We start from the raw sequence: 21,982 nt of genomic DNA on the forward strand, positions 1-21,982 counted from the left end.
AGTCATCTTTTGTACTATGTCAGTTCCCCTTATGGGCTTCCCAGATGGCTTAGTGGTAAAGAATCTGCCTGCCAATGCAGGAGATACGGGTTTGATCCCTGGGTTGTGAAGATCCCCTGGAGGAGGAAATGGCATCCCATTTCAGTTTCTTGTCTGGAGAATCCCATGGACAGAGGAGCCTGGCGGGCTACAGTCCACAGAGTCACAAAAAGTCAGGACACAACTTAGCGACTAAATAGCAACAACAAGTTGCCTTTTTAGATAGACTTGGCTCAATGCGACCCCACCCCCGCAAGGCTCCTTATGCAAATTAAATGGGTGGGTGGCTTAGGGAACTCCACCCTCTTGGAAAGGAGTTATCTCTACACAGACCTCTCTTTGTGCCCGTATGGTATGCACAACAGGGCACACAGTTCTTAGCCCTGGAAACTTCCTTTCTTTCCTGGAAAATGTGGGAAGACATAGACATCCCTGACTCTGCTTCTTCCATGGGGATTCAGCGTAATAAGAGTCCCAAGTAAGGAGGCAATCTAAAAAGCAACACTGAGATCCTTGGATAGACATTCTGAAGATTTTTAGGCCACTAAACTGTTCTGCGGGATAGAGTGATTTTGGTAAGAATGGCTCTACAGATTTTTAAAGAGACCGGTTTAAAGAAGGGCTCAGGAGAGCCTCGTTGGGTATGATCGAGTATGCATGGTTTGAAATCATTGGACAAGTTCACAATAAATAATTCAAACGCATTAGGTATTGAGATCAACACTCTCAGAGTCGTAAAAATCAAGTTTTGCTGGCAACTGGCTTGTTGGTGCATGAACAGTGTTCCATTGACGGGTCCTCCCTGGTGCCGTGAGCTAGATCACGGGTGGCGAATGAGCTCAGCGTGGAGCAGGAACAAAGGTCATGATACCCTGGCTCCTTGGTCTCCTTCCTGTGCAGATTTATGCGCTGGAAAATCTGGTGCAAAGCACAGGCTTGGCCTCCCAGCCCTGGGGACGGCCGGAGGCGTCATCACTCCCAGGGCCTAAGCGAGAGCTTGGCCGTGACGGGCCTTCACCGTGGGGGGCCCTTGGCTGTTTCCACAATGGGAGCTGGCGCCTATGAAAAAGAAAATGAGTTTGTGTTTATGTCTGCTCTATCCGTTGTGCTGTGCGGCCCTTGACAATAGTTAATTGGGAAAGAGCATGGAAAGGAAAGGGAGGAATTCCTTGGAACACCTCGGGAAAAGTGGGGCTTCCTACCTAGGCCCCCTGTCTGCAACCCCCCTGCCCTACCCCGCCTCGTGAGAGCCTCAGTCTCTGTAAGACTTTCTGTTAGCAGAACCGTATTTTACTATTACCGGTGTGTGATGTGTTTTATGGAGAACGCCAGAGTTCCCGTCCAGGAGCTTAGGTCCTAACTGCGCTTGAAGACTTGAAATGAGCTCTCAGAGTCTGGACTACTTTCCCACGAGCACAGAAGAAGTTATCCCATTGTTGTTTGGTCATTCAGTCGTGTCTGACTCTTTGCAACCCCATGGACTGCAGCACGCCAGGCTTCCCTGTCCTTCACTAGCTCCCAGAATTTGCTCAGATTCATGTCCCCTGAGTCAGTGATGCTATCTAACTGTCTCATCCTTTGTTGTCCCCTTCTCCTCCTGCCTTCAGTCTTTCCCAACATCAGGGTCTTCTCCAGTGAGTCGGCTCTGCACATCAGGTGGCCTGTGTGTTGGAGCTTCAGCATCAGTTCTTCCAATGAACAGTCAGAGGACTTGGCAAATTAAAACCCAGGGCAGCCTGGGAAGTGCCCACAGTTCTCTTTGAACTTGAACTTGCAGGAGCGTCTGGCAGCTCCCCAGAGGATGGATTTCCCCCCACCCCCACCCCCAGGCATGTATCTGCTCAAAGATGGAGAAATTGGGGCCTGTAGTTGGGCCCTGGCAGGAAGAGAACGTCAGTAGTTAAATACAATAGATTTCATTTTAGAGTGTGGAGGGACCTCAGGAAACATCAGGACACCAGATCCTAGTTGAACAGATGAGGAGGCCGTGGCCCCAGGGCACGCGGCTGCTTCTCACACTAGTCACTCCGTGTTCCTGCCGCTCCTTTTAAATTCCCATGTGTCCATCCGGACACTTGCAGAGTGCATCTGGAGTGATGCAACCGTTGGGGGAATGGCATCCCTTATAAAGATTAAGGGTGTTACGTGCCCCCCTTTAATGGGAAATTTGGGGTTGGAATTTTGCAGGGGTGGGGTAGGTACCTGATGGAAAGGTGCTGAAGCGGTGACAGGTGTGTGTGTGTGTGTGTGTGTGTGCGTGTGTGTGTGCGTGTGTGTAGGCCAGGACATCTGCGGCCTCTCACGCTTGCCAGCATTTCCCGTTGTGCCAGAATTTTCTCATGAATAAAATTCTTGGAATTTTCTCGAAAACAATGAATCCATGTGTCAGAGATTCATGGATGAGACACATTCCAGATGTGCGGCGTGCTGTGCTTTTAGCGTCTGGGTGTGTGTTTGGAAAAAGCCAAGCTTAGAGCTGCCTGTTTTCATGGAGCTTCTGGGGAGGAGAGGATGAGATGCCTCCTTTGGGACTCAGAGAAGGGCTGCTCCAACGGAGGAGAGCTGCACACAGCTCTGTCACCCCTGTGGGCATGGGGTGCCCTTCTCAGGGGCCACTGTGCCTCTTAGAACCCTAATTGCTTGCAGCCTCACGTGTGTGAGAGCGGCTTCAGAAACCAGAAGGGTAGAAGAGTCCCGTGAGCCTCTTGGCAAGACTGCCGCAGAATCACTTCCTTGTCCCATTGTGTTAGGAACCCCATGAGGTTTCAGGGAAAGTTAAGATGAGGAACATCATGAATCCCACATCCTGGAAGAGAAGAGTTTTGCAGAGAAATTTGAGGACTTCCCTGGTGGCTCAGACGGTAAAGCATCTGCCTACGATGCAGGAGACCTGGGTTCAATCCCTGGGTCGGAAAGATAACCCTGGAGAAGGAAATGGCAACCCAGTCTAGTACTCTTGCTTGGAAAATCCCATGGACGGAGGATCCTGGTAGGCTATGGTCCATGGGGTCGCAAAGAGTCTGACACGACTGAGCCACTTCACTTTCACTTTGAGGAACATCAGCTGGGCTTCCCTGGTGGCTTAGACAGTAAAGAGTCTGCCTCCAATGCAGGAGACCCAACTTCAGTCCCTGGGTGGGGAAGATCCCCTGGAGGAGGGCATGGCAACCCACTCCAGTATTCTTGCCTGGAAAACCCCACAGACAGAGAAGCCTGGCAGGCTACAGTCCATGGGATCGCAAAAGAGTCAGACATGACTGAAGTGATTTAGCAAGCAAGCACACACAGTTCTAGGGAAATTAATGGGAATTATGAGAACGTGGTGTATTACTGATTCACTCATGTGTTCATCCCTACATCTACTCCTTGTACAGAGAACTACAGCAGTGTGCCAGAGAATGTCCCAGTTGTTGCATGCATGCTTGCCAAGTCAGCTTTTTGCAACCCCATGAACTGTAGCCCCTTCGGGCTCCTCCGTCTTTGGGATTTTCAGGCAAGAATCCTGGAGTGGATTGCCATTTCCTCCTCCAGGGGATCTTCCTGACCCAGGGGTCGAACCCATGTCTCCCATGTCTCCTGCAGTGGCAGGCAGGTTTTGTTTTTGTTTTTAACCACTGGCGCCACCTGGGAAGCCCCAGCCAGTTGTTGAGGCTACAGTTGCCAACAGGAAATCTGGATTCCACGCAAAACTTAGAGTTAATCGACATTCAACAAACTAATGTAGAATTGCAACCGAAAACCCACATAAGAACTGGACCAAGGACTATAAAGGCTAAATCACATGAGACTGAGTGCTCTTGACCATAAGACATGTCAGCTCATCCTTCTCCCCATCTTAGATAACGATACCTGACTTTTAAAGTTGGTCCATGACAGAGAAAGAGTGACTTAATGGCATGCAAGAGATGATGCACTTTTCCTGGTTCCTGATGAATATGACTTGAGACGGATATTCCAAACTCTTGTCTTGAATGACATGAAGAATTTGGGTCAGTCACATCAACTTTTTTTGGATCATAGTTGGGATGCAGTACTAAGGTTTATAAAACTTGTCCCGTACGCTAACTCACCTGGCCCACTGGGAGCCCTGGTTGGGAGCAGGATCGCTGTTATCAACATCAGCTTTATAGTTGGAGAAATTGAGACTCACACAAGGATAAGGCGTTGCTTCAGTCGGGCCCAGTTCTTTGTGACACTGTGCACTGTGTAGCCCGCCAGACTCCTCCGTCCTTGGGATTCTCCAGGCAGGAATACCAGAGTGGGTTGCTATTTCCTCCTCCAGGAGATCTTCCCCACCCAGGGATCAAACCTGGTTCTCTTATGACGCCTGCATTGGCAGCTGGGGTCTTTACCATTAGTGCCACCCAAGAAGCGCAAAGGATGAGGCAGTAGGACTTACAGGTGAATATGCAGTATCCAGGTTTACCTGGGGACGATGTTATAAAATGGATTCTGCTTCAGGAGGGCTGGGGACAACGCAGCCTCCGGATCTGCAGTGATCCCACAGCAGCTCACTGTGGGACTAAACTTGGAGCAGGACAGGGTTGAGGAAGTTTCCGGGGTGACCCAGGGATCAAGGGAGCCTGCGGCTCTTAGCATCGCCAGCTCCCTGCCGCCATGCTGCCTCCATTCTGGAGCACCTCCGTCATGCAGCCTAAATGTGGTGGTCGAAAGTGAAATGCAGACCATCTTTTCATCCCAAGTGAATTATTTCAAATCAGAGGAAAGTAAGATGCAGGCTTTTGATGAATGTTCTCTGAGTGTCATGTGATGACAATGCTTAGAGAAACAAGCACACGTATGCAAAGTCAGGAGTGGAATCCACTCCACACAGAACCAAGAGGGCGCAGAAGGCCCCGAAAGGGTCCGGAGCACATTCTTTGCTCTCATTCTGATGCAGACCCCACAAACAGGATGTTTCCACACATGTTTTTACACTTTTTGTTCATCTCTAAAGAAGGAAAGAAGCCTATGGGGTAAAAAAATGTGTTTCTTTGTAGGAGAACAAAGGAGCCGTTAACATCACTTAAACACACTGTTGCCTTTGTTTTTTAAAACCCAATTTACCGGGGCCTGATAGATATACTAAAAGCTGCAAGGTATTCAATGGTTACAACTTACTGAGTTTGGAGATAAGCAGCCATAAACATATCCATCACTTCCCAAAGAAAGTTTCCTCCTTCCCTCTTATTTATTTTTATGTTTTGTGATAAGAACACTTAGCATAAGATCTCCCCTCTGAGCCAAGTTTGTGCCTGGAGGACACATGGTTTGTTAACCGTGGCGTGCTGCTGTGCGGTAGAACCCTGGACCGTTACTGCCCCTGCACACCTGTGCCCTCTTGCCCTCGGATGGCCAGGCCAAGGATGTCCACCTCATCCTCCTTTCTCCATTGTCTCACACAGCATCTGCACAGAAGTGAGAAAGTAAACAGGAGAGTTGTTTTAAAGTTATGTTTGTGGGGTTTCGAATGTTTGGAGGTTCATTTAAATCTAGTTCTCATTAGGTGGACCCAAACTCTTCTCTGTTGACATTTTTCTCCACTGTGCCAGTCTTCTAGGGTTTCAGCTGCCCCATTGACTGCTTGTCTTCTTGCTTTGCTAATGCTAGTCTTCATTTTCTAGTAAGTCTTCCTGATTTCCTATGTGGTCTAGCGCCATAGACTCTCTCGTTTAAGCCTACGTAGATTTCAGTCATCAACCCTGCAAGTCATGTGCTCCAGGATCACATGACTGAGGATGTAGTGCCAAAGGCAGTTCCTTTCCAAACTCCTAGTCCCTGACTGCACAGTCAGTCTCACAAGTGTATATTCCCTTCTGTTGATGTGAAAAAAGGTTTCAGACTACAGATCTATCGTGGGGTTTTCGTAGAATTTCATGACTTAGTTCTATGATTAATAGAAGTATCAAAAGACTTGTTATGTTTTGAAGCTATTTGATCGCTAGAAACACACAAACAGACACAAACACACACACACACACGATCCTGCCCTGAAAATGCCTGTATCTTAATAAAGGCAGCAGTTGGAGAATATGTGAGCAAAGAGAATCCCCAGGGCTGGCGAGGCAGCTCACAGCTGAGGAGAAAGCTGGTAAGTTTAGAGCAGGGAAATTCATCAGAAGGTCATGGGGAGACTAGTTTCCAGCTCTTTTCTAAAGGGCTTTGCTTAGGGGAGAGAAAATACCTTTGAGTTTGAGAAAGAAACAAATCAAGGTTAAAGGGGAGAAATCTGGTTCTTTATCCTTTAGGCAACAGTTGCCCCAAAGGGATACCCCAATAAGGACGGTGGCCAGGTTCTCTACAGTGCTCGATGAGCAAAGATAGTAAGGATGAGAGACAGATGGGTGTGTGTATGTGTGTTAGATGCATGTGATGGAAATACGTATGTGTGTGTGTGTGCATTAACATACATGTGTGAATGAACATGTGTGCATATTTGTGTGAATGTGCATGCATATGTGCACCTACGTTACGTGAGTCTATGTTGTATATTTATGTATTTTTGTGTGTACATGTATGTATATGAATATGCATGTGTGTAAGTATGAATATATTGCATTGGGCAAAAAAGTTTGTTCAGTTAGTGGATAAAGTGTTCGATAAAGTTCTTCAAAGAAAATGAAAAATATCTTATTTTGACTTAAAACCAAACAAACTTTTTGGCCCACCCAATATTTATGTGTATGTGTATGGATATGGAAGTGCATGTGTGTGTGTATGAACATGTGTATGTATGAATGTCTCTGTGTATGCATATGAATATGGAGGTATGGATGTGTATGTGTGTGGATATATGCGTGTATGAATATGCACAGTGTGAATGCATGTATGTGTATTGTGTATATAAATATATTTGTCTGCATGTATCTCCACACATAATATGGAGGTATGGATATGTACGTGCATGGATGTATGTGTGTATGAATATGCACAGTGTGAATTCATGTATGTGAATGTGTGTATATAAATATATTTGCCTGCACGTATCTCCTCACAGTCCTGGGTCTCATTCTTCTAGCGCCAGGCTGGTATTGCAGTTGTAAATGTGTTTGATACGAAGCGATACCACATTGGAGAAATAAGCTCTTAAATGGACCTCATTTGCTTACATACATCTTTCCTTTGAGGTTTATCCAAGATTTTTTATATTTGGGGGGGGGATTAAAATAGCAGTGTGTTAAATGAGAAAAACGTGAGATCAAAGCTAGACACTGCCTTCAATATATGATTTTAATGTTTCCTCTGCTGAAGAATTAAGGAAAGAAAATAATATCAAGAAGGGGTAAAATGATTCCCACGCATACTGACGAGACAACTTCAACTCACAGTGTTTGGCTTTTTTGTCGTAGTTAAAAGTGTTGTAGTTAAAAGGCACTGGTCAGATGAGGTTTCTCGTCTCATGAGATGTTGGCAATATATGAATGCAAAGCTGCTCGTGCTGAGAATAAAATGACTGAAGGCCTGGCCTGTTGTTGGGCAAATGGAGTGGCAGTCTTTCCTAGGTGCCTTGTCTATTTTATTTGTGTTGCTTTTTTCTCCTCTAAATGAGATAAGAGTAGCATCTACTGCATGCACTCGGCCTTGAAGAGAAGTTATGAACAGCTGGGCTTGAGACAACCCAATAAATCATCCTCCAGTATTGCTAGGTCTGCCTCCGTGTGGCTCTCGCTGGAGCACATCGATAAGTGTTCCTACCTGCCCACTTCTTCCTGTGCCATATGGATTGCATCCACCTGCAGTGAACACATCACTGATGGCCATCAGTGTGGGCCTGAATTATCTGATTAACCAGTGAAAAGAACAGGTTTGTTGATTAAACTATTGTTGTTCAGTCACTCAGTCACGTCCGACTCTTTGCAACCCCATGGACTGCAGCACACCAGGCTTCCTTGTCCATCATCATCTCTTAGAGCTTACTCAACCTCAGGTCCACTGAGTCAGGGATGCCATCCAACCATCTCATCCTCTGTCGTCCCCTTCTCCTCCTGCCCTCAATCTTTCCCAACATCAGGGTCTTTTCCAGTGAGTCAGCTCTTTGCATCAGGTGGCCAAAGTATTGGAGTTTCAGCTTCAGCATTGGAAGGATTTCCAATGAATATTCAGGGTTGATTTCCTTTAGGAAAACTAGTAAGAAAAGCTGATTAAGTGTACCTGGGACCCACTGCTGCATAACTTTTAAGACCATAGGAGAGCTTGTTGTACTGAATACTTAGAAGATTCCTTCCTAGTCTCCAGCCAACTTATCTACTTGCTCTCCTGACCCCTTACTTCCATCCTCAGTGCTGGGACTCTGGGCGTGTATCCCCTCACCCTTCTCCCAGCCCTCCTCCCCACCAGCATGTCTCTTTCTGGGTGGTTCCATCTCTTGTCTGCGCTGTCAGGGCTGCTCTTTGCTCAGCTGTGATGAGGCCCTGGGGAAACACTGTGCTTCTGGCCAGTCTCTTCTTTCTGCTTGCCACATCCAGAGCGGTGAGTGTCCATCCATGGACCCCGCTGCTGCCTCATCCTCATCCTGACGTCACTCTTCTTCCAAGCCCCTCCCAGTTCTCATCTGTGGGCAGGAAGGCTTCCTGACCTCACCGTGCTATCATCAGGACTGAATGACCAGCGTCATCTCCTTCTTCACGCTTGCGTGTTCAGTCCTGTCTGACTTTGCAGCCCCACGGACTGTAGCCCAAGTAGCCTCTTGGTCCATGGGATTCTCCAGACAAAAATACTGGAGTGGGTTGCTATTTCCTCCTCCAGGGGTTCTTCCCCACCCAGGGATCAAACCCATGTCTCTTGTGGCAAATGCATTGGCAGGCAGATTCTTTTACCACTTGAGCTACATGGGAAGTCTTGGCATGGGATACAAAGTTGAGCACCTAACTGACTCTTTGCAAACCCATGGACTGCAGCCTGCCAGGCTCCTCTGTTCATGGAATTCTCCAGGCCAGAATACTGGAGTGGGTGGCCATTCCCTCCTCCAGGGTCTCTTCCCAACCCAGGGATTGAACCCATGTCTCCCTTATTGCAGATAGATTCTTTACCATCTGAGCCACTAGGGATGACCATAGTTCATAAAATGTAAGATGTCATTGATGATAAAATGAATCATAATTTTTCCAGCCATAAAAGGAGAAGAAATGCTGTCAATAACCCATGACATGCCATCAATGGTGAGATGCATCCAGATTTCAGAGCTGGTAAAATGTGGAATATGGCATATCCTAAAGAAAAAAAAAAAACCAGTGAAATAGAATTTAAAGGGATGCTCAAATGAGCTGCTTACCAGTGTAAACTGGTTTATTAAGTGATGGATCAGCTGTTTCTGAGTCAAGAGAAGGTATTGATGTCGTAAAGGTGTTGGCTAAAAGATGTCGTTTTCATAGCAATGAAAGCAGTTACGTGATGTACCAGATTCTGGTTGGTTATGCGTGGGAGAAAAGGTGCACTGTGGAGTTTGGATGGCCTTGGCTTCCTAAAGTGGAAGTTGTATTGTGATAGCAAGGGCTTCTATAAGAATTTTTTTTTTCCTGAAGTGTGACCATAATCTTAACATGCTTATTCCACTTGGTTTTCCATTTGTTTTTCATAAATTTGAGGCACATAAGACTTGAGGAATCTGAGGGTTGCCTTGGGAATCCTGTCTTTTGGACATCTAGTTCTGGCCATTTTCTGGGTTTTTGAAAACCACGTAAGGACCATTTCCCTCTGAATGGTCTCCTGGCTCCAGCTGTGAAAGAGAGCCGATCATTCTTTAAGACTTTGTTAGTTTCAACACTTTACCACACCCAGATTTTCATGAAAATTTAAGTATGTTGTGTTCTGTGTATTGACATTTCAGTGTTTTTATGAACCATGGGGATCAAAAGTTAGAAGCCAAATTGAGTCCAGACCCTTATTTTATAATTCTTCTGCTGGAACCATAGGAGCCTCTCAAAATATTCCTCTGTTACAGAAAAAAATTCATTTGCTACAGGACCTCTGAAATCTTTTGCTGGAAATGTCAGTATGCTTAAATGTGCATTCAACTCTTTTTTTTAATATAAGCATTGTGGGTCCTTTGTTGTACCCAAATCTAGTTACCTAAAAACAGAATAATATTTTAGTCTTACGTTTGAAATATAATCTAGTTGAGTTCTCTTCACTTTCTGGAACTATTGGTCAACTGCTATGACCAAAGTCCAAAGGAATGGTCCTCATATGTTGTTGGTGTATTCAGCATTTAAATAATAATAAACATTATGTACTAACACAGCGGTCCCATTTCTTTGGGGGGCCATTTGCTTAGAATTTATGCGTTTCTCCTAAGTTCATAAAAACGGCATTGGTCGCCTGCCACCGGCCACATCAGAATATTCCAGCTTTCTGAAGCTACAGAAAAACACCCCTACACACCAGCACACACCAATCTAAAGTTCACGTCTTTTTATAGTAACATAGAGGCAGGCATATTAAATTATTATGCCACGTTTCTGCCAGGTTTGGACTTCTTTTTTTTTTTTTTCTTTTAATTCTCTGTTATAAAGCAACCAAAACAGTTCCCGAGTCCCCGAGGCTGGCCAAAAGTTCTGAGGGAATAAGCCATACATGTTAACTAAGGCATCTGCCCACACCTTTGGCAGGTAGGCAGGTAGGTAGGTGAGATGGCTGTGGATGAGGAGGGAAGCCAGGTGTCAGGGGAGCATGGAGAGCACCCGTCAAGGCCAAGAACAGTCAATTGCAGAGCTGGAGACAAGGGCCTCATGTGGTCCTGGTTACCAGGCCCTGTGCAGCGGTCCATTCTGGTTTTAATCCCACTGGGCTCGCTCATTTCCCAGCTTTGAAGTCCCAGGGCCGCTGGGGTGGGAGAATCCTATGCCTCAGCCTTTGTCATTCATCCTGGGACCAAAGGGATGATGAAACCTGCAGGCAGTAGGCAAAGTCACGTGGGTGAACAAAGGCATGCTGTTGGTGTATGGCCTTCCTTTTCTTCTAAAGAACAGCCGTCAGCTTTAGGGAGCCTCCTCGTTTGAAGCAGGTCTCTGAAAGCCACCCTTAGTTTCTTTCTACCCCTTCATTGTTCTGATGTGCTGAGTTGGTGTGTGTGTGTGTGAGTGTGTGTATCTGATTCCATTTATTATTTATTTTTTCCTCACTTGTACTAAGTCCTAGATGTTTGGCTGCTTTGGCTTACTTAGCATCCCTCCTGGGCACGCTCTCTTGTCTTTCCAGAATACGGACCACATGTCACCCCTTTTGAAATGAAACGTTTTATCCTAAAGCTGTCTCATTTTTAGACGACTTCTCCTCTAGCGAAGAAAAGCAACTTTTCCTCTTCTGAAGGCTATGGCCGTCCTCATGAAGGATTCATGCAGAGGAGAGTTTTTCAGATATGCAGGAAAGCTGTGTGCCCCCCGTATCTCTAGCTTTTATCAATTTCTTCCCCTAAATCGACCTCCGTTAACTTTGATTTCTTTCTTTAGAAGACCATGTGGTGAAATAATGCTATGCCAGATGTGAGGATAGGTTCCTCCCGCCCCAAACACACACTGAAGCGTTGTTTCAGTTCTCGTAAGCTGGTCCAGTGTCTAAATCCTATACTGCGTTTACATCTTTGGTCATTGGGTGTGTTTGCCAGAATATCCTGCTTTATCTAGGGGATACACTCCTATTTTCACACCGTTACTCTTTGTGCTGTGAAAGCCTTCTTCTTACTCATTTATGATGTGAAGTCTGTCCCTCGCATTTAGCCCATTTCTGCCAGTTTATTCGTGTTTCTCTTAAGCCAGTGAGCCAATGCTAACATTACATAGTATGTTATTCCCCTCCGAGGCTTGGTGGGGTCTGCAGGACCAGGCAGGAGAGCCTTGTTTTCTTTGTCCTGAGTGTGTAAAAAGCATTCTCTCCAGTGCTGCTATGGGAAGGCAGACCCTGTTTTGCAAACTTTATTGAAGAAGCTCTAATTTTGCCTTTGTGGATTAGTAGGACTGCACTAAGTCTGTGGTGCCGATTTGATTTTTAACCCAGCATCTATGAGTTGAGACTCCTTACATCCGCTCGCTCCGTTTGTGATCTGTCCAGGGAGCCCCTAGATTCAGGTTCCCTCCTCAACCTCCCGCCCCACTCCCCATCTGCCATGCCCGTTTCTCAGATTGGTGCTGTTTGCTGATGTGTTTGCTTTTGCTGGGTGGTCAAGGTGCCTGCTTTGTGTTCTTTTTGTCTTTCCTGTGCCTGCTTCGGGCTCTCCGGTTGGCCCAGCACACGGTTTTGTAGAGTTCGTGTTACTGTTTAAATCCTCAGCTCACTGTTTCCCCAAACATCACAGGGCTCTGGTTCTAAGGGATTTTAGCCATGTCAGTGGGGAGCGGGGGCTGTTACCTCCGCACAGTACCCCGAGTGGCTACCACTCAGATCCAGAGCATTGAGTTTGTTCTTGTGATTCTCCCCACTCACTGATTCATAGCACACTGTGCCCCGCTGGCTGTGAAGTTCATGCACTTGGAGAGTGATGCAGTTGCTCCCTGGGTAGGTGGGGGGAGGTATAATGGGAGGGGGTACACACTGGATTGGGGGGTGCTTTGTGAAAATGCGTGTGCTCCCTAAAGATTCAGATACTTCTTTGTATCTGTAGGGAGGGAGGTTTCTCTTTTAGAAAAGCTGCTTTGAAGAGCTTTATTATTAATATTAACAACTGGGGTGAAGAAGAGCATCCTGACTTAAGTATCAATTCAAACAAGAACGGAGTGCTAACGCAGACCCACATCCCAAACTGAGAAATGTTTAAGAAGAACGCCCTAGGCTCTGGGGGCAGGAGGGAGCTGATGATAAAACACTCATTGGAGTCCTCATGAATTCCCTGTTTGATCTTGGGTTGCTCACTTCCAGGTGAGATCTAGACCTTTCCGGATCTCAGATTCTCCCCTCTGGGGGATGAGAAGTCCAGACCAGAAGGTTGCCATAGTTTTCCATTTTTAAAAAAATGTGTGATGCAAACAGCATTTGCTTCTCCAAAGCTAATAGCAGTACCAAGGGTATTTAAGAAATGAAATAAACGTGAATTCCCATACGGACTTTTTTTTTTTTTTAACTATAGAAAGCAGAATTGGATTGTGTTGTATTCTGTGTAGCTGCTGCATGAGGTATCATTCGAGCAGCTGAGAGTTCCCAGTCATATTTGGCTTTGTGGATTTGGCTGTAGAATGTCAGCCTGGCCATAGGCTAACCACTTGTTTGACTTAAAGCCTCAGAAGAATGGTTCAACAATGGCACATTGCTGTTTCTTTTCAACAAATCATGCAAAATGAGCAGAGATAGGAATAGAAATCAAGGGTGAAAAAGAGCTATTCACTGGTATAGGTATTTTAAACATCCTAGAGGCCTCTGGTTAATTCACAGCATTTTTTTTTTTTTTTTTTGGTTCATTTATCATCCAGATGTTCGCCATCATGGAAGCACCACTTGAAACTCTATCTCAGCTAATAACTTAGAAATGGAAAAATTCGTATCTTTGTCTGTCTGTCCTTTGGTGCCCCATTTCCCCCACACTCTTCTTCTAAGTAGCTCTTCTTTAAAATCTCCTGGGAATGTGGCAGTTTTGCCAGATGCTTAGGTGTTAGTGGGCACATGTCTGCTTTTTAATCTTCGTGACCATGCTGTACCCTGTCTGGTTGAATTATAGATTGCATTTGTCAAATAATGACACATGCAATTGGATGTCTTCTAAGACCTTTGAAATTCAACTTCCTTGAGTCGAGATTAAAGTGGATATTATCTGCACGGCTGCAGTCAGGCCTGGGATGTTTGGGGACCTGCAGGAAAGTTTTTCTGGGTCTGCCAGTTCCAACTTTTACCTTCTTTGGGAAAGAAAGCCAGCTCCTTTTTTCTTCTGAAAGGTAGAAACAGACACCAGAAAAGGTACCTAAACAGTGGGGTTCCAGTTAGAGATGACTCTGATGTTAGCGACTTTCTGCAGCACGGCTGTTCCTTGGCATGTCCTGAAGGTGTGTCTCTCTGGGCGTTTAGGAAGCGTTATCAGTCGTGAGCGAGGACCAGTCACTGTTTGAGTGCGCCTACGGCACGCCGCACCTGCCCAAGACGGACATGACCGCGTCCTCCTCCGGCGACTATGGACAGACATCCAAGATGAGCCCGCGCGTCCCTCAGCAGGACTGGCTGTCTCAACCCCCAGCCAGGGTCACCATCAAGATGGAATGTAACCCTAACCAGGTGAACGGCTCAAGGTAAGGAGACCGCGGGCTCGGATCCTCCCGGTTGCCTGGGTCCCCGTCCCCTGAAAAGGCCGAGTGAAAATGGATGGCATTGCCCCCAAGACATTGCACAGGAACCCTGGGCGAGGCTGCGAAAATGTGTTCGCCAGTGGTTTGCGCGGAGGATAGAGGTTGTGAAAAACCGGTAGTCTATTTACCGAGAACTCGCTTTGAAGAGGAGATGTGCAGTTCTAATTTCCCAGGCATGAGGGCGGCGTGGGAAGGGGGGCCTTGCCCACATATGGCAGAACTCATCTCGGAGGGTTTTCTTGCCTGGAAAGTAAAACTGTCTTCAGTTTAAACGGTGGGAGAGTGTCAGCCCGTGGGCCGGCGGCACCGAGCACGTCTGCCCCACGTGATGCTGCGGATGGAACCGCGGCCTGTGTCCGCCTGCCCCTCCCCCGTCACCGTCTCTGAATGCGTGCTTTTCCCTCTCCTCTTTACTTACACTGAAAACCAAGCACCAGCGTCACCCCTAAGTGTTAACTCTTCTGAGTGTGTCATGCCGCTGTCACCTAAATGCAGCGAATTAGCGAACGTGTTATCCCGGGCACTTAAAAGCATTTCATCAGACGCCGTTTTGAAAAGTAAAACTGATTTCAGTTATGATATAATGGGTGCATGCATGCTAAGTCGCTTCAGCCGTGTCCAACTCTGCAACCCTATGGACTCTAGCCTGCCAGGCTCCTCTGACCGTGGCATTCTCCAGGCACGAATGCTGGAGTGGGTTGCCATGCCCTTCTCCAGGGGATCTTCCCAACCCAGGGATCGAACCTTGAGTCTCTTCTGTCTCCTGCGTTGGCAGGGAGGTTCTTTACCACTAGTGCCACCTGGGAAGCCCTGTGATGGAATATCCCATATACATTCAGGAAGAATCATTTAAATTCCCAGGACAAAGAGAATTTCATTTAAATTTGCATAATCTGCCTAGAGTCACGAGAACAGCTCACCTTTTCTGGTGCTTTACTTCATAGAAAGCCCTTTTGTATGCATCCAGTGGCCACTCCAGTACTCTTGCCTAGAAAATCCCATGGACAGAGGAGCCTGGTGGGCTGCAGTCCATGGGGTCGCTAAGAGTCGGACACGACTGAGCAACTTCACTTTCACTTTTCACTTTCATGCATTGGAGAAGGAAATGGCAACCCACTCCAGTGTTCTTGCCTGGAGAATCCCAGGGACGGGGAAGCCTGGTGGGCTGCAGTCCATGGGGTCGCTAAGAGTCGGACACGACTGAAGCAACTTAGCAGCAGCAGCAGCAATGGCCTGTCAGTCTTCTAAGCAGCCCTGAGAGGAATGCTCGTCCCCATTTGGTGGATGAGGAAACTGAGACCCAGGCATTTTCTGGCTAACCCAAAGCATCACTTCAAGCAACTAGGAGATGGCTCCAAACCAAGGGTGTTTGATTCCACACCCAGTGCACTTTTCCACTCTGTTGCAGCTACAGGGGACCCTTTTTGCTACTTACATATTTTAATGCTCAATATGTTTTTAAATAAGTGTTGTGTTTTATACATGCTGGAGACCATCGAGTCAACTTCTAGCGTGGTGTCGGTGAAGGTGCCAAATCAGAGTCCCCAGAGGGAATGTCACCCATGAGGCTGGAGGTGCCAGACACAGAGGTGGGAGGTGCTAAGGTTTACCGGGGCTCCAGGGAGTCGTTCACTTCCGTGCATCTCGTTTCTTCTCGGAAGCGGGATGTTGCCTCTCTGCTGTGATGCTGGTCCCTCAAGTGGATTCTAGCCAAGGTGGGCTCATCCTGGGCCTCATCGAGGGAAAACTCCTAGACTTCGGAAAGGACCTGGGTGGGATTGCAGTCATAGAGTCCAGCAGGTTTCTCTTTACATATGCTGCTGCCGCTAAGTCGCTTCAGTCGTGTCCGACTCTGTGCGACCCCATAGACGGCAGCCCGCCAGGCTCCCCTGTCCCTGGGATTCTCCAGGCAAGAACACTGGAGTGGGTTGCCATTTCCTTCTCCAGTGCATAAAAGTGAAAAGTGAAAGTGAAGTCGCTCAGTTGTGTCCGACTCTTCACGACCCCATGGACCGCAGCCCACCAGGCTCCTCCATCCATGGGATTTTCCAGGCAAGAGTACTGTGCCATTGCCTTCTCTGCTCTTTACATATAATACGCATAAATATGTCATAGGTGAATCCTGTCCATCTAATAGAATGTTTCCACTGACCGTTCACTGCATTTGCTCCTGAGACTTGCTCTGTTCTGAAGAATGTAGCCGTGTTTATTTAGTAGGGTCGCTGTGCTGCCAGCCCTCTAAACAGCAATGGATTCTCTTTTTTTGTTGTTGTTTAATTTTTTTTAACTTTACTTTGTATCAGGGTACAGCCAATTAACAAACAATGTTGTGATAGTTTGGGGTCAACAGCAAAGGGACTGAGCCATCCATCTAGATGGATCCACTCTCTCCCCAAAATCCTCTCCCATCCAGGCTGCCACGTAGCACTGAGCAGAGTGGTGGATTCTGTTTCTAATGGAGTCACGTGATCCCATACACGCCAGGATAGTCACGATGGGGTGGGGTGCGTTTCTAAAGAGGTCTTCTTCCAAGGCTCGTCTCTGCCTGTGGGAAATACATCAGCATGGGTGTCGCACACGTGTGTGTGTGTCTGTGCACGAGCGTGTGTGAGAGAGACAGAGACAGATGGAGATGGAGGGGGAGAAGGAGAAAGAATCAGAGAAAGCACTTCGGGCAAAGGGCACCAACGTGGCTTCCAGCTGGCAGTTAGCAGGGGGATCTGTGCCCTGGCCCTTTTTGCCAAGTCTGGCCTCAGGCCAGCTCTCGGAGTGCCAGTCTGGATTTAGAAAGGCTCAGAAAGGAGCCTGAGCCAGGAGGTGAGAACGATGTTGCAGAAGTGAGACTTTCCTTCTGGCCAGATTTAAATGAATGAACAAATAAGCAAACAGAGGAATAGATAAATAAGGGAGGCGCTTGAATACCGTTTCCTCCGATGTAGGTCTGTGCTTTTCCTCAGGAGACCACGTCTACCTGCCCTCCTGGCTGGACCATGGGGGCCACCTTCCCAGCCCAAGGTTGGTCACCCCAGGAATTTGGGATGGAGTGGGCTGGGGGGGGGTGTTGCTCAAGGCAACCTTGAACTTGGCCTTGAGGCGTCAAGTCCCTAAGAAAGACACGACCCCTGGGAAGCTACTCCTGTGTTCCTGGCTAACTGGGGAACTTGTCTTGGCAGTTGCAAAGCGGTGGGCTCAGGCAAGGGTCTCTTTCCTGGGAAATGAAACCATGTGTGGAGGAACTGGACCGTTTTCTTGTAGGGAAGCAACAGTAGGGAAACATCAGTCATTTCTTCTCCCAGGCTCTCATGGAGCTCTGCAATGCTCAGAGGTGTCCCATCAGAGGCTCTTTAAAGGCAGTTCCAGTTTTGGGAGAAAACCGGGAAGTGCTTTGGTGGCGGCTTCCGAGGGAGGCCACCTTGTCAGCATCTCCGTCTTCTTCCTGGATGCATGGTAGTGCCTGCCCAGTGGGCACTGCCCGGGACGAGCACATGGCTGACCCACATGGCCTGTGAGCCAGAGCTGAGGATGTCCTGGATGGGGAATGGTGAAGCTGCTGTGGACTGGTGCGGGGGAGGAAGCTCAGCTCGGCGGATCTGAGCTGTGACACAGATGTCAACAGGTCCCCCAGTGCCCTTCCCTCTCATCCAGAATGTTCTAGAAACACAGGAGGGTGGCATGTGTTGGTCCTCTCTGGAGAAGACGCTTTTGCCCGTTCTTCCTGAGCTCAGCGTCCACGGGAGTCCAGTGTGGTGGGGCCTGGCCTTGCCGTGTCAGTCGGGTTCTCCAGAGACAGGACCAGTAAGGTACCTGCTGAAGAGGTTTGGTGTAAGAAGTTGGCTCATGCAGTTGCAGAGGCTGTCAAATCTGACATCTGTTGGGCGTGCAGTGGCAGGCTAGACACTCAAGCAGGGGTGGATGCAATGGTCTTGAGGCAGAATTCCTTCCTTTTCAGGCAAAGCTCAGGTTTTGCTTCCGACCTTCAGCTGATGAGACGAGGCCCACCGGCATTATCAAGGATAATCACCTCTCTTTAAAATCAAAGGGTGGTTGATGTTAACCCCACCTTTGAAATACCTTCAGACCAGTGCCTCGATTGGCATTGGATTTAAGTCACTGAGTGTGGTGGCCTGGCCAGGAAGACTCAGAAAACTGACCACACGCGGGGCTCCTGGCTGCTTGGCTGGTCAGTGGTCAGTGGAGCTGTTCCTTTCAGACTTCCAGACCAGCGTTTGCTGGTGCAGCCACTTCCCTGTCCCGGAAGGACTCAGCCTGGCTGAGTGGGAAGTGTTGGAAGGAGGTTCATACAGCAAATTGATGTCACCAGGCCACACCAGGACCAGCCTTCAGCTGTGACCAGTGCAATATTGCAAGGTGGACGTGAGGCATAATCTGCGCTTCAGAATGTAAGGGGCTTCCCCTGAAGGGGAGTGAAAATAAAAGTGTTAATCACTCGGTCGTGTCTGACTCTTTGCAACCTCAAGGGCTGCAGCCCTCCAGGCTCCTCTGTCCATGGGATCTCCCAGACAAGAATTCTGGAGTGGGTTGCCATGCCCTCCTCCAGGGGATCTTCCCGACCCAGGGATCGAACCCAGGTCTCTAACATCGAAGGCAGATTTTTTGCCATCTGAGCCACCAGGGGAAGCCATGGAGGAAGGGAAAACTCAAAACTCAATCAGTGGACCTAAGGCCCATTTCCTCTAGAGGATTTGAAGAGGCAGCACGCAGACATAGGGACCTCTCGGGATCAAATCCACAGATGCTGCTGACTCGCTGCATGATCTTTACACGTGTCAGTTCCGGCTCCATAGACGGGAGCATGGATGTGCGTTGACTCCACCTTCATTATGGAAACCTCCAGTGAACACCTGGCTGTTCCATCTCTGCCCCGGAGTGTCGCGGGACAGAGGCTGAGGTCGTGGAGACGGGGATCCTCCCGGGAGGGGCTCGTGGCAGGGACACAGTGGAGGTGTGGTTCTGTTTCGTCTGAGCACCAGGGCCCAGGATGCAGCCCCTGAACATGCCTCCTCGCTGCATCTTTCTGGAGAGGGTGGATGCATCACCCACCGCCTGGAAGCCCCAGGCCAGGGGTGCCCAGGAGTCAGGGGCTGCAGCCGGAAATGAAGTGCATCTCCAGCTCCTTCCCGCTGTCCTTGCTCTGAGCTCTGGCGCAGTGGACTTCCCTGCAGCACACTTGCCTCTGGAAGTCAAGTTCAGGGGGAATCGACGAAAGTCACAGATTGGACTTGGGCCAGAATGTGTGGGTTGTTACCTCTGTGGCCCCTCCTTGCTCTTTTGCAAACATCCCCCGGGGGGAGGAGACCCCTCTGTAGGCTGGGTGATGCCAGAATACCACCCCACTCCTACTGCTTTAGGGTCCAGTCCCTGAGAATGGAGTGTGCTTCCCCAGTGGCTCAGTGGCAAGATATCCATCTGCAATACGGAAGACTCAGGAGACGCAGGTTCAATCCCTGCATCAGGAAGATCCCCTGGAGGAGGAAATGACAACCCACTCCATTATCGCCTGCAAAATCCCATGGACAGAGGAGCCAGGTGGGCTCCAGTCCCTGGCATCGCCAAAGAGTCGAACGCGACTGAGCATGCACGCAGCATGCACACATGGGCCCTGGGAATGGTCTTCTTGGTTCCTATCCATCCGTCACCCTCAGAGGGAAAGGCTAAGGCTGGAGAAGGGAGGGACTGAGTTTCCCAGGCAAGTGATGAAATTCTACAAAACCTCAGCCCCAACGCGCCCATAGGCTCCTGAAGTGAAATACAAGCGGTGAAGTGAGATCTGCTTCCATTCTAAAGGAGTCCTATAAAAAATAATAAAAGGAAAACAGGAGAGAAAGGCACCTTGAGCCAACAGGGATGTAATTGTGGGTTTAGCTTGGCAGCGGCAGCACCAGATCACACAATTCTTGCAGACACGAGCCTCCCCGCACACCCTGTAGACACAGGACATCGCTTCTCAGTGGTCCCTGGCCACCGTGCCTTCCTCCTTCTTCACTCCAGCCTCACATACGAGAAACCCTCAGATGTCTGCACAGTGGAGACATGTGAGCACAGCCCACCTAGCACAGCTGGTGCACACAGAGGCCCTGCTGGGGCTTCAGGGCCGCCCAGCCTCCGGCGAGCTCCCAGCTGATGGCCTTAACTCTGTGTGTGGTTCCTAAGGCACACGCCACTGTAGACCTGCAGGACAGGTCAAGAAAGACACGCGCCAGCACATGCGGTGCACAGGGGGATCGCCTTCCCTTACAGGTGGGCAGAATTGTGTGCAAAGCAGGCTGCTTGACTCTGGCTCAGCATCCCTGTTTTGGACACTCTGCTGGTTGCATGTCCAGGTTGCACTGAGCGTCCTTCATCCTTCCACAGGCAAGGATGCCTCCTCCATGCTGCCCACCTGGAGGCTCACTGCAGCTGGAGCGGAAGGGCTCTGTGTGCCGCGCCGTGAGTCTGGCTCCCAGCCCAGAGCCCAGGCCACCTGGAGCCATTAACTTATTGTTTGAGTCTGTTGGGCGAGTGCGGACAGGGGGAGCGTCCCCGGCTGTCCTGGTTCTCAAAGCAGGTGCCCTGAGAGCCGCAGCACCACCTGGGAGCTTGTTAGTGATGTGGCTTCTCAGCCCCGCCCAGACCGGCTGAAGCAGAAACTCTGGGGCCGGGGCCTCGCCCTCCAGGTTTCAGCAAGTCCCCCTCCTCACCAGGGATTCTGAGGCTCACTGGTCTAGCCCCGCTGCAGGTTCCAGGGAGATGAAAACAGAGAATCCCTGGAGCTGAATAGAAGTGGTCTGTAGAGTGGAGAGCCGGGAGAAGGGATGTGCAGAGGAGGGTTTGCGCCCAGGAAGTCTGCCTGGATGGAAGGGGAACCCCCCACCACCAACCTCCCACTGCAGTAGCTTTTGTCTGCCTGAGTCTTTGTGGTGAGGGACTGAGCCTTGCCTTTCTCTGTGGTCTGGGAGACAGATTCACTGTGTGTTGTGAAGAACTCTAGCTTAGGGTCAGACGGCAGGATGCCTTTGATGTGGTATTTAAAAAGCATGGTGCAGGAGTGTGATTAAGGTGACAGAAAAGGGGGCTTCCTGATTGGTCCATCTTGGTCCCAGACATCCCAGCTATGCCTGCAGTTGTTCCTTTTCCCAAGTCTTTATTGAGCACCTACTGTGTGCAGTCACTGTTACAGGTACTTGCCATGCAGTCACGAAGCATACATGAAAATATTGCCTCTCTAAGTTCACTTTCTAATGGGAAAGACAGCCATTGAGCCGGATAGCTTACTAAAGGCTAGCAGGTTAGATCATGGTAAATGCTAAGGAAAAAAAAATAAAGTGAACCAGGAGTGGTAGTTCTACAAAGGACAGCCTGAAAACATCACCTCTAAGAACATGACAATTGAGTAAAGTCCCAAAGTCAGTGAGGGGGTAGGTCTTATGGTTAACCAGCAGAAGAACTTTGCAAGTAAAAGGAGTGGTAAGTGCAAAGGCCCTGAGGTCAGTGTGAAGTGTTGGGGGACAACTGAGGCTGATGTTTAGTGACTAAGGGGAAGAGTAATAGGGGTTGAGATGGAGTGATTACGGGGCCAGTGAGGGACTTTGATCTTCACTCTGAGTGAGCTAGGACACTCCTGGGGGCTGTTAGCAAAGGAGGACATGATGGCTCTCAAATTAAGCAGGATGACCTTGGCCCCT

The 21,982-nt window shown here is 48.7% G+C and overlaps 1 protein-coding gene across 10 annotated transcripts in view; it reads left to right on the forward strand.

Moving 5' to 3' along the window:
- Positions 1 to 21,982, forward strand: part of ERG (ETS transcription factor ERG) — a 315,894-nt gene that overhangs the window by 227,295 nt on the left and 66,617 nt on the right. For 9 of the 10 annotated variants that reach the window (XM_086402063.1, XM_086402647.1, XM_086401984.1 and 6 more), the window contains one exon: positions 14,026 to 14,243. In XM_086402063.1, the coding sequence (XP_086258189.1) occupies positions 14,026 to 14,243 (218 nt within the window). Of the gene's footprint in view, positions 1 to 7,955; positions 12,529 to 14,025; positions 14,244 to 21,982 lie in introns of those variants that run through there. The other variant, XM_086402124.1, reaches the window with a different exon arrangement.

This window comes from Bos grunniens, chromosome 1, assembly GCF_055505025.1.
Source record: "Bos grunniens cultivar Pamir isolate PY7600 chromosome 1, Bosgru_T2T1.0, whole genome shotgun sequence".
NCBI lineage: Eukaryota > Metazoa > Chordata > Mammalia > Artiodactyla > Bovidae > Bos > Bos grunniens.